At 38.5% G+C, this 12,967-nt stretch overlaps 1 protein-coding gene across 1 annotated transcript; it reads right to left on the reverse strand. All coding sequences in view use genetic code 11, as the record gives it.

The window, feature by feature from the left end:
- On the reverse strand, positions 1–7,337 carry EGR_01316 (Dysferlin; the record flags this gene model as incomplete). The annotated part of the gene is made up of 7 exons (XM_024490565.1): positions 1–123; positions 1,814–1,971; positions 4,937–5,003; positions 6,301–6,403; positions 6,603–6,694; positions 6,732–6,787; positions 7,247–7,337. The coding sequence occupies 7 exons, from the start codon at positions 7,335–7,337 to the stop codon at positions 1–3; spliced, it is 690 nt and encodes a 229-aa protein (XP_024354889.1).
- Positions 7,338–12,967: the final 5,630 nt, after the last annotated feature.

A 12,967-nucleotide genomic window follows, 5' to 3' on the forward strand; every position in this document is an offset into this window, starting at 1 on the left:
TCACAGATCAAGAACATATGGAATACTTGGCACGATGACGGGAACTACGTGAAACACATCCAACGCTCCTATTGGCATAACTGCGCGATATTGAGTTGAAGTGATTTGATTGAGTAGGTCCCGCTGCCAGAGTAATAGGAAGGTTGCTTAAGTGGCTCACTCGAAAAACACAGCAAATGCACTCTCACGCACGAGCATGCATTCAAATAATGCATTCGATAAGGGATCAAGAGCCAATGCAAATTGGCACCACAGCACATACAGGCAGACGTGCTTACACACACGTCGATACAGACTCACAAGCACTCAAATATACAAGGAGATACACACGCACTTACAGACCAACACACTGGTTCAGTAAATCATAGCCCGCTTTGCACACAAACGTACTCTGGCATTGTGGTGCTGAGGCACTGAAAACAAATGCCTAGAAGCTCACAGGAAGCAACTGGAAGAGTGATCAAGGGAATCACTTTACAGGGAGCTCACATCACGTACACTCTATCGTTATTGAAGGTGCGTCCAATTCTAAGCAGCTTGCGGCTGCTATCCAGTCTTGCTTTGTTGGGTAAAGTGTTGTTACTTGCGCTTTTGGACTCAGGTAATAACTAGGCCTGATTATAAAGTCGAGCTACTTAGAAACACGATAACGTTACTGAAATGGGCTATATAAATGGATCTTCCAACGTGTTTACAAGTGTGTAAAGGGGCGTATGGTCTGCACACTAGCGACTAATTGAGTTACAACGGCGTTGAGTACCCACTCAAGGGGGCAGCAGCCTCGTGCCAACCAGAATGGCTGACAGGCCACATTAGACAACGAGTGGCATGAGTGATGCAGCCGAAGGGCGTGCATGACTAAGCGTGTGAGCACCCCATTACGGCACAGTCGCACCACCACGACAAGACCAAATACGATTTTTGTAGGAATATGATCTTCGGTTTTTGTAAATGTTTTATGTGAATCGCCGAGGCATTTTAGCTTTTATCAATAGGGGTGGGGAAAATATCCCATTATCGGATGGTTTTGGATAAAAAAAATTTGGAACCACAAATTTGGCTTTGATCTCGCAGGTAAAAGGACCTGTACTTAAAATAATGTCGCATTAGTAACCCCTGAAAACTTAGTGGAAACTTTTTATGTCGGATTGAATATACTTATTAACAAACAAGTTATGTACCTTCAGCATTACACAAGATAAAAAGATTGAAATCAGCCGATTGGTTTTAAGGTAATTTTAAAATCATAATAAGCCTCTTAAGTGTTGAAAACATGATGTGCCAAAAATCCAAGGAGGTGTCGAAGCACACTATTAAGTTTCCTGTCGGAAACAACGCTTAAAATACTCAAATCGTAAAAGTATCGAAAGATTTTGCATTCTGCACGACCTAAGTAACCTCAACTTCCATAAGGGAACCAAGGCAAAAATCCGAGTTTTCATAAACATCAACCCAGTCAATTTGACTCGTATCACATTCAGCCCTACCAAGCAATAGCATACGTTGGCATTATTAGATTTAAAAGTATAATTCAGACAAATAAAGAGGCCAAATTCTAAAATAAAATAGCCTCACTGTACCATTTCACGGAACTTTATAATTCAGTCTGGAGTTTGCGCAGCGGTTGAATGCTGAACGGCACTTACGTATTTGCGAGTTGGTAGCCCAGGTACTTATTTGTCTCTCAAGGAAAATCCCTGCCCAATTCGTTATGAGAGGTTCAATATCGAAAAATTATCAAACGTATTAACAAGCGAAAAGTACAATTCCTTAAGATTCGACTAACTTCCTAGTTAGAGAAAGAATGACATACCTGGAAGTCCTGAACTTTCGTGGAATAGGATTTGTCGATAGCAGGAAGGAGGTCAGAGACGTCACCCTTCTTTTCTCCTACGGTACCACCTTGAACCGCAGAGCCCTCGCCACTACCGACACCGTCACCGCCACCACCACCGATGCTCTCACCGGCAGCTGATAAAATGAGGCAGTGGATCAGCATAATTCATGTGTATTCAGATACAGATGCACGAAATACTAGAGGCGAAATACTTTCAAAGGCGGGTTTCAATAATGAGCAATTTGTAATACTTATCCACGATAGACTTCCATCGGAAGTAAAATGCTAAGGTTTTCGGTAAAAGCACATCAAAAGTATTATCCATTACTTAATGCATCCGTAACAGACGAGAGCTCACCAATGTGGTAATTTCGTTATAATTAGTCAACTGAATTCGTCTATTTTATGCTAATGTAAAAGCACACTCCAGTTCATATAGTAAGACCAGTAATCTATGTATTATAAAAAGGGAGGACTCGCTTAACCAAGGTCAATCATATATCTTTAACTTAACTCTCATGATCAATGGAATTATGAGCATGAATTAATGATTGTTTCGGTCTCACTTCATTGGCAAAAGCGTCCCCACAGCAACGCCTTGCAAAACTTCGCATCATTGCCCTAATCTTAACTGTTACAATTTAACGGGTCAAGATGAACTCCGTTTTGTTATTAATAACCAGATAGCTACTTTGGTTCTTGTTAAAGGCGACAGAGTTTTCAACAGAACAGCAAAAATGGTATGCAAGAAATAAGCACATCCATAAATGAATACAAGCCTTTCTCGTGTACACGTGCGATCAAAGACCATGGAGGAAATCATGCGTCAGTAAATCAGAAATATGAAACAGTAATCTGGTAATTGACATCCATCTAAAAGCAAAAGCAGAGCCTTCTTCTGAATTATTTCAAGCATGTGCAGTGCAACTGAGAACTGTGAAAACACTTGGCCTTTGGCGACTTGCCGAATGTCATAGATACACTTGCGACATAGATTGCAACTCTTGGGAGGGTAGATATAAAATCTGCGTTGTGGCACGCTAGACTAAAAACTCGTTATTTAACTATTGTTCTTATATGAAAATAAAAGTGTCAGAACTTCAGCAACTCATCGCAAATGTTAAAAAACGTAACACAAATATCTGACTCATGCTAAAGTGTACAGTGGAGTAAATGAATTCTGAAATTCGTGGGGTAATGCAGAGGCAATCCAGGAAAAGAACGGTTCGAAGCGAAAAAAGACTGGAGCCATATACAGGCAAGTACATGCGCAATATCCAGATCTTAGCCAGATGTTAGTGAGAATCCATCTAATAAGCCATTTTAACGATATGTGAAGGAGCACGTTGTCCATGATCTTACACCGAAGATTCCAGAAGGGTAGATTATGGTACGCGAAAAGAGTTGACTTCGCAACGCAAAAGTGTTATTGGTGCCGCATTTTTTAAAATGAGATTTCTAACCCAACTTTTAGATCACAGACATTACGACCTACATTAAGTTTTAACAGGTTAGAAAACATCGACCTAAAAATAACTCGTCTTAGATATGATGGCTTCTCCAATTCGTATAAAGTTAAAAATGAGATTTATTTTCCGAACAAGTAATTTGCTGATGTTTCAAAGTTATTATAAAACCAGTATCAACGGAGTGACAAGATACTTAAAACACTAGGGCACTCCAATGTTCCCCTTTTAACTGCTGTGGATAGAATGAAGAGGACGTAGAATGGGCGTGGAATCATTCAACTTTTATTAACAAATGGTCGGTAGAATCATGTGCCAAGACACAGAAGTCCGAGTTAAATGACTCCCATTTGCAATGAAATGTGTGCGCATGTCGTACGTGAGTAGAAGGCTATTGTGGTTGGGTTTTCCACAGTCCAAAGTCGAGCATAGTTCTATTTCAAACAGCTTGAGTGTACACCCACTGGCAGAACGTTTTGTCACACCCTATTTTTTTTTCATAACCCCAGTGAATAAGGAATTAGAAATTCATGTTCATGTATTTTTAAGTTTTGGTAACTTTTGGAAGTTTTATGAATATGCTTAAACAAAATCATCCTTTTTTCTTCAAAATTGGGGTTTTTCTCAATTTCTTAGGCGGGTTGATTCTTACTAAGATTTAAATTGCTTTGTGGCATAAAAACCAGCAAGATCTGTTTCCATGTATAGTATCAAAAATTCCCGCCAACATAACCGTGGCTCCTGCTTAAGACACCATTCATCATCCGTGTGAGACTTCGATAAGGTAAGAGCGTTCGAAAATCACGGCTAAAAGTTAAACGAGGCAGTATAGAGGGAAAGTGTTGCTTATGCAGCCACCAAGGTGACGCACCAACGGGAATTTCTGTTGAGATATAGTATTCGCTAACAAATTAATACAGGAAACATTCATCTTTGAAGGTCTATCAAAAAAAAATTAACATTACTGTAGAACTCCAACGCGATACCAGCCAGTCCATGAGTAATATCCAAAACTAAGGACATTTTAAGGTGAGCTTGGTATGACGATACTTGATCCTGGAACGCATCAGGTATTATTATCAAAAATTGGCCTTTAAATAATTCCGAAATTATGAGAATGAGAAAGTCAAGTGCCGTGTACGAAATTGGCAAAGCTCAGGCGTGCAGTAGATGCCGTTTCCTAAAAAATGGCTTTCAGAAACTGCCCCCTCCGGGGACAATAGATACCAAAAGAATGATTACTTTTCCTACACCCTGCGTATTAGATGTTTACCTAACCAATGACCGTCTGACATGGGCGAGTAAATAGCTCCAAATGGGCCGGCGATATGCAGCATCTGAATAGGCACGAGGCTGCACTTATGTGTAAAGCATTTCTGCACCGTCCAGACACAATTTTGGGTACATTTTTGTGTGTTTCTTGGTAGTATTTTATAGGTCTAAAATAAGGGCACATGCCTTTGTGTAGTGTTTGAGGTCACCGGCAATTGTGCATTTTTCAGACCTGTGCTTAGGTTCATATGGGCCCCATGCGGGTTAAACTGAACGAGAAACGAATAGGAATGCTAGCTATATCTGTGAAGAGAGGCACTTAAAATTCTTGTCTTTCTAAGTGATTATTTGGTCGACATACCTCCACCGCTTCCAGTAGCACCTCCTTGAGCTGGTGGTTCGTAGGTAATGGTGAGCTGGATGCTTTGCTGAAATAGGGAAAATTTGGATTATTCAACTAGCAGAAATTACCGTTATTACGTGGAAAACTTAATAGAAACAACATATTGGGATATAGTACTGTGTCCCACATTTTAGGAGCGCAGTTGCTTTGTATTGCAAGTTAGACTTCATTCCCATGCATGAGCAGCGTTAACGATTAGATGTACCAGCTCTCCAATCAAGTAGGAGGTAATTCTGTATTGCTATTTTACAGTGTAACGAGTCTTCAAATGGCATTACTTGTCTTATACGGAGATCCTCCACAAAAAGACCAAATACGCCAAAACTTCGGACTTATTCAGTCTTTAGATACCTATTATCCTATACTCTAGAAAGTTAAACCAGTAAACCTTCATGTGACTAAAACATTGAAAAGATGGACTACGGGAAAGTTGGCAGGTTTCACAAAGTGATGTTTCCTTTAATCATAACCTCTCGACCCGCACGCATTAGATATCCTAGCGTTCAAAACTAGTGTGAACTACAAATAAAACTATTTCTTCTTATAAAACATGGGCCTATTTACTGACTCTCCATTCACTATTTACCGAAAGCAAGGACCACCAATCGATGTAAGGGTGACCTATATGAAAAACTATAAATACATGGAATGGCTAACCAATGCCATTAATAAATTGAACAGTTGATTGGTTGGTCATATACTAAGCTCAAATCAACGCGTGTAATCTGGAAACCGGTGAATATGAGAACAAGGCAGGAATCCATCGTTTGTGCTTAGTTCCTTCAGTGTGCTACCGAGAGAAAATAGGATGAAAATAGAACCTTTCTACGGCACTAAAAAGCCGGATTCCTATCAAGAAATTCTAGCGCTGATCAAACTATCCTCATTATGGCAAATAAAACGCTTTCCATAAGGTGCGAGAAGTACAAATTAAATTGCCTTTTATTGAAATCTACGAAATGGAAAAATACCACAGAAAATACATATTCAAGTTGACTAGCCTAATAAAGCTAGTTATTTACGATAAACGGCTAACAGTTAAACGTAGTAACGTGATTAAAGGATGGAAATCCAGGAAAGTGGCAAATTTGTGTCCACTTCAAAAAAATAATTTTAATACAGTCTTCCCTAATTTTTTGTGGCAAATACACTAAGCGCATTACTTTTAGTGCAACCGAACTAGAACAAACACAGATGTACTCTTCAAAGTTTGCCGATACCACAATGAGTAGTTTCACAAAAATTTTAAATGGTGGAAGACTTAGAATCATTAGCTAATTCATAATAACAATATGATCTGCTCCCGTGCCATTATTACTCACTTGTGTTGGCTGATTGTTTTTGTCATTTAGTGTCAAGGATTCCTTTTTCTCCTTCTCTCCACCGCTGAAGGAACCCAATGGCACAGACACTTTGCCCATAAACCTGGAGTTATGTTTCATGTGTTAATTCAACAGCAAAATATAGTTGTTTAAAACAATGCTATTAATATGGGGCTTCAAACAAGAGGTAGCACCGCTGTACAATCTGGGCGATAAGATGAAGTATGAAAGCAGTATAAAACTAATCTGCATTCGCGTAAGCAAAATCCAATTAAATAGACTTTCAAAAGATAATTTCTTACTTGTCGACCGAAACATCGTCGTGATCGAAAACCTTAACCTCAAGTGTGTCGTTCGGAGTAAGTGCCTCCCCTTTCAAATCAAATTCGATGCTCTACGAATGCAAGTCCAAAAATTACTTAAACATGTACCTCATTCCATTCAGGATTAAGATTGTCGTTGATGTGTTTAGTCTTTTTCTTTTCACCTAAAATAATTGTAACAATGCAATCTGGTGTAGAAAACAAATAGGTTCTGTATGTTTTCCCCAAAAACCACAAAACACTCAAAATACTAAAAAAGCATCAGTGCTAAAATATAAAAAACGTGCCCTTCAAATAACTATTATTCTAAAATAATCACAGGGGATTGCAGTCACCTCCAAAATTATACAATGTTAGCGTCAAAGATTAAAAAACAGGTCCGGATATTACATAGAAAACAAAAACGTAGAGCGCATTTGTCCTTAAGACAGATCGTCACCAAAATTCAGGCAGCTAAACACCACAAAGCTTTAGTTATTCTAACCAATTACATACATTGCTTAGGGGACCACAAGAGAAACTACTTCAGAAACAAACGGCTTATGACTGCATAATTTCATGTAATATTTAAAAAGCATCCTGGAAACACATGTAATCAGGACTACAGCCGTGACTTCACATACCCTTAAACTCAAGCCTGCAATATGGATCGCTTTTTCCGATCAGCTCCACATTCTTTAGGTTTACGGCTTTCTCAACGAGGACCCGCAACATAACACAGTCAATATGAGCGGTAAATTGCGTAAGGTCGAATTCTTTCCTGAGGTAAATTGAAACATACTTGTGTACTATTTATATGGCCTAAAATTAGGTTTAAATAGCGCTCTATTAATTCCAAATGTTTTAATAATTTTGTTTGCTGTGTAGGCACGTTTTGTTAAAACACAGCAAGTACATAAAATAGTTATTTGTAAAGTTATTTTTGGTGGTTTCAAATGTGAATAGCTTAGTTTCAGTACAATACATTTTTAAAGATGTTTTTGATGTGAGTGCACAAGGTATGCTTCAGTAAACACTTTATTTTGATAGCTTTGTTGCGCGATTTATAAAACTATTTTATACAGTAGAAATAAGTTGGTTCTTTGGACATACGTAGTCCTCTGAGTCACTGCTGGAAAAGAAATAAGGCTATTTACGGCTTTGCAAAGGGATAATGCTCCTTCTCTGACTCAAAAGGTCGTGACGTCAAGGTAGTTGCGTGTTGAGCAAAGGAAAAGGAGGGCGCGTAGATAAATGTAGCGTCCCGAGACTATCAGAAGACGAAAGAAGACACAATACTCAGGCAGAATATATATTTATCATAGAAAAGGTGTTTGGGGTACCGGCATGGCTCAATGGCCAGCCCACCCAGCGAGATGCAAGAAGGCTAATTCGAAGTACAAATGTGACGCCACACTAATACCGAGGGATAAATCACCATCGTATTGCATAAATACCCCACAAGACGACACATTCCTGTCCCCACTATCACACAAGGCCTATATTTTGTTCCTGAACTTTCGGCTCTACAATCTTTTATCAGAAAGACTAGCTGGAGGGAGGCATCCCATTTTTTTCAGTGTAGGATTTCATAACTGTTCAAAGTTTAACCCAAGAGTTGTTTGAAAACCGGTCAACACATATTACTGAGCGTTGAAAGCGAAGGCTAGTATTTCAGTGCGATAATACAGTGAGTCAACAATAATCCAAAAAATGCAATTTGCTTCACGTTTATGGAGGAGCTGTTTGCCGCAATTGACAGCGCAAATTTGAATAATCCATGGCATAACTGTTAGAGCCCCTAGACTCCCCCAAAGACGAGAAATCATAAAACTAGGGCATGGCATGTTATAGAGGCCAGGTCATCCGGCGGAGGTACAATGGCGGAGTCCCTAATCGGCCCCTTTACAAAAGCGAAAGTTGGATAAACAATTAACGTATTATACAAGCATCAAACAAAAAGCAAATTGTGTTCGCACTTAAAAGGAAATGTCACAAGGCCTCAGTGTTGCAATAGTGGACAACCTATAAATTGTGCAACTATTTTCCGAATATTCCACTCATTTAACATTTAGTTCTTGATGAACACTGAGTGGCTACACATTACTACCCTTAGAACATTTGTTTTTTGATGTTTGAACGGATCTTGTGATGCTTGTCGCCACTGCAATAATAATTGCGACCAATTCTACTTCTTTTTACTTATGTTACACATTTCAAGTTATCTCCATTCAAGAACAATGAGAGTGCACTTACAAGATATTATCAAAATATGCGTATTTTATTTTTGGTTCCAAAAGCATTTGAATACAGCTTAATCGCTCAGTAAAGCACAAATATTGTCTGAGTTTAAATAAAGTGATATTTTAGTTAAGAATTGCGCGCAAATACGTGATTGAGGATTTGGAAGCTGAAAGATTGTGAAGTAGTTTTGAAACATGGGTATTTTAAGTAGGACCTAAAACCGTGGTCATGCTCAAACTTTCAAAAAAGCTATTTTAGAGCATTATATTGCTGTAAAGAAGTACACACTTACAAATCTGCGATCCATACAAGTACAATTGCTTGTACGACTACCTTGATTGTCAAATTATAAGACACCAAGTGATAAGAAATGCCTGATCAAAGTTTCGCAATGTTGCGTCTTCATAGCACAATGCCATTTCGACTTTATACCTCATAAAATCAATTCAGGCACAAATGTCGTTTGAGAATAAAGCAACCACAGACTCCATGTCGTGGCTGGGATAATTCTGCATGAGAGCCCTACAGATGATTCCGCGAGAGAGGCGATAGCGTAATATCTGCATTACCTTTGAACTATGGCACGTTAGTAGGTTGTATTTGCCAAAAGCTACGTGAGGTCCCATTCATTATGCCACCACAAGGTCTCCTCTAAATTAGCTTAAACCGTTGTTGATATTATTTGATAGGTAATTTCAATAACATTTATGTCTGAGGCGAAATGCCATTAACTGGTATGGGTCGATTATTTTTCAGCCAACGTGTATTTATTGTGCTATAAAGGTCCCGCTTAACAGGCCGCATATTGGATTTGCTGCCCTGGATTGAATATGAGAATCTAGAGAGAGCAAAAGTGACGAACCTCCAAGACAGTCTTGCGTAGAATCGAAGAAAGGTCAATTTTCAATTGCTTTGCTGCTTTCGTTAAATAAACCTCTTCTGACTGCAAAACATCTTAAAGCCCCATTTTCTCCAGTGGTTTATCGAGTTGAGTAGTCCTTTGTTATTTGTGAATTTTTGAGGACTGAGGTATTGGGAGCTTTGTTTAGTATTTTAGCTTAAATAGCCTTACAACTGGAATGCGCTTTCTACGTGCGAACATGTTAACGAAAACTAAGTGACGCGGGTCACCATTTTGGAAAAAGAATGGTTAATGCGTTACTAAGTGGATCAGCATAATGTGTGTTTGTGACAGATATTCCGGATTCAAAGTAACATCTGAGACTTGATATTTGATGATGCCAGGATTTGACAACTTTGGCGTATTATTTTTATTTACTATGTAGAAATGTTTGTCGCTTAAAAAGAAAAATCGTTTATTTATTTGTTTGGTGCCTTAATACGTACATTCTTTCAGGCTTCGACCTGGGAGGAAGCCCTGTACATTATATGTTAAAAGTAGTAACAGATGTCTAACTGGGATATACTAATAAAGTCTAAGATTTAAAAGAAGATTACTAATGATCTTATCTAATATTTACAGTGGATAAGTGCGAGTGATGCACGATCAAATTCTTGCATTCTTTTCAGGTTTACCAACTTCAGACCTTTGACAAATATTAAAACAAAAGTCCCAATCCTCTGTGCACAATACGGCAAATCAGCGCACCCGCATCGATGCATCAAAGTGGATGGCACTTTTTCCGCCACACGTTCAGCTTGATGGATGGGTAAGTTGCTTAACTTTCATGGTGTTCATGAATCCTACTAGCCACCTACACTTATTAAAATTATTTCATTGTGCACATATAAGTGTCCAACTTTCTACTTTTTTTGCTTTTGGATACATCGACGTAAATGATATTACAGAATAAAGTTAACCGAAAATATGTACGAATCGAAACAATTTAGACCAGACGAGGATTATCTCTCCTTTCAAGGAAACTCGAATAGCTGTACTTCTAGGCTCAGGGAACTCTGCATAGAAAAGTGGCAAAGCGGCCTTCAACGTGGTTGCTCTACTCATTGCTTTTTTAAAACAGCAAACTCCTCTACTTTGCTTCGAAGTTTCTGTGATGTATGTGGTAAGTAAACAAAAATTACAGAAAAGGAGGTCATTTTACTTTGAAGCCAAGTTTGAGTTAAATTCATACCAATTTTTATTACTTAAGAATGGTTTGACACCAAAATAACTACTTAATTAGCATTTTAAATGAATTACCCGGAACTGTGATGGCTCATTGATATGAGGTTCCAAAATCATGACTGGGTGTTATTTACGAGGAGACGCACCCACAGTAATGTTCGTTCGTACAGGCGAGCACAGATGAGGGCTGTAAGGCGTCGAGTGTAGGCGCCATTCCATGATAGCATTTACCAAATGGAGAGCAATGCGAATCATTTATTTCAACGAGGCTGTTGGTGCAAAGTTTCGATATCTTGAATATATTTTAAAATACGTTGATTCAGGTCGACAAAAATTTGAAGCAAATGAGTCGAAAAGTATTTCACTTGTTTGCCCCCATTATTCAGAAAAATTGAATTGTTTTCACATGCCTTAAGCGGTAACTTAACGCGTTGTAGGAGAAATAAAGTGGGGCATATTTTAAGGTGACAGCTAGTGTCAAATTTGGCGAAGAAATTAACCGAAGCTTGACAATTCAGGTCTAGGAAAAGGTTTTTCTTCTATGATGAAAGTTCTTTGAAGTCTAAACCCAAACGTCATTATTAAACTCAGCATTACGAAAACTAGTTTCCTTCATAACTTCCCTTTTTATGAAATTCGAAATAAATTGTATGTCTCCGTAGGTAACGTCAATAATACTTTGAGAATATTCGCATTCAGCATTGAAAAGCATAGATTGTGCTATTTTGTTTGAGGGGTGCGCCTATAAATTATTATTGCCAAGTCAAAACTTTACATGCGCGGATCAATTCAAAAAATTCAATTAACATGCCTGTAATTTTACCGTGCCAACCAGACCAAATTTGTTAATGTCTTAGAAGATTTGGAATAAAGAAACCATTTAAACTACTTTGTTTGCATGTTTATCTATTCCTAAATGGAGTACTTACACTTTTCCATTTGTATCCTGGATCTCTTGGAGACCCTCTATAAGTGAACGAACGCACCTTATGAATGCGTTTCTTAAATTACAATTAGCGAGCATGAGTAGGCCAGAGACATTTGTACTGTCCTTTGCATTATCAACCAACAAATCTCCAACTTCTTCATGTGCATAACATCCTTTCGGGATTTTTGGTAGTTTTAAGAAACTCTCGTTTGTCTTGGAAGCTTCGCTGGTTGCAGCAGAAAAGTAGCGGAATAACGGCAAAGATGGAAAGTGGGTAAAGAACACAGTTTTTCCTCATTTGTACATGTCGCAAAATCTGTCGTAAAGACTAGCAAAGTCAAATGGTTTGCGATTAAATTTACTAAGTGAAATTTTAAAGAAGGTTTCAGCTTACCAAACATGAGCAGACAGCAACTAAAAGAGGTTAGTCCATCGGAAACAAAAGGGTTATTCCAATTCAAAAAACATGAAAATAACTTATTTTAGATGCTCTAGTTAGAGGCAGGCTTTGGGTTTGGTAGACCGACCAATTAAATGGAAGGTTGATAAAAGACAGGTAGAATACGATCACATGGAAAAAAGATGCGAAATATAGATGTAGACTCCTTCGCCTCTGCTTATGCAGTATACCTCCTATTTGGTTTTGTGCTTAGTTTTACCAACCCTATTATTCAAATGTTATAAAGTTCAATGGTCACTTACCTTGAACAAACTGTCAAAGGCATTGAGGGCATTGGCGGGGATTTTACGGGGCGTGGATTTGTGTGGTACAGTTATGCATTAATGTGAGTTCTGGCTGCTGTTGCTCAGAGTGCGGTTGCATCTTGTGATGATTATATGTGAGACGAGGAGGCCAGCTAGCAGTTCAACTAAATTGTTCCAATGTGGCACCTTTGGAAGTCGAAGGCACATCCTGGAATTATTACAATTTTCCAAAAGGCGCTCACTAGTACTTGGCAGACTTCCTTCCTCTGCACCACTTTATAACAATAAAAAATTACTCTAGTATGCTTACACCAATATCGCTTATCGCCGATCGAGGCTTACGCATGAGTACCCACTAAGAAGAATAAATTCGCAAGTAATTCAGGTATTGTACTCGAAGCA

Source organism: Echinococcus granulosus (assembly GCF_000524195.1).
Source record: "Echinococcus granulosus chromosome Unknown EG_S00005, whole genome shotgun sequence".
Lineage (NCBI taxonomy): Eukaryota > Metazoa > Platyhelminthes > Cestoda > Cyclophyllidea > Taeniidae > Echinococcus > Echinococcus granulosus.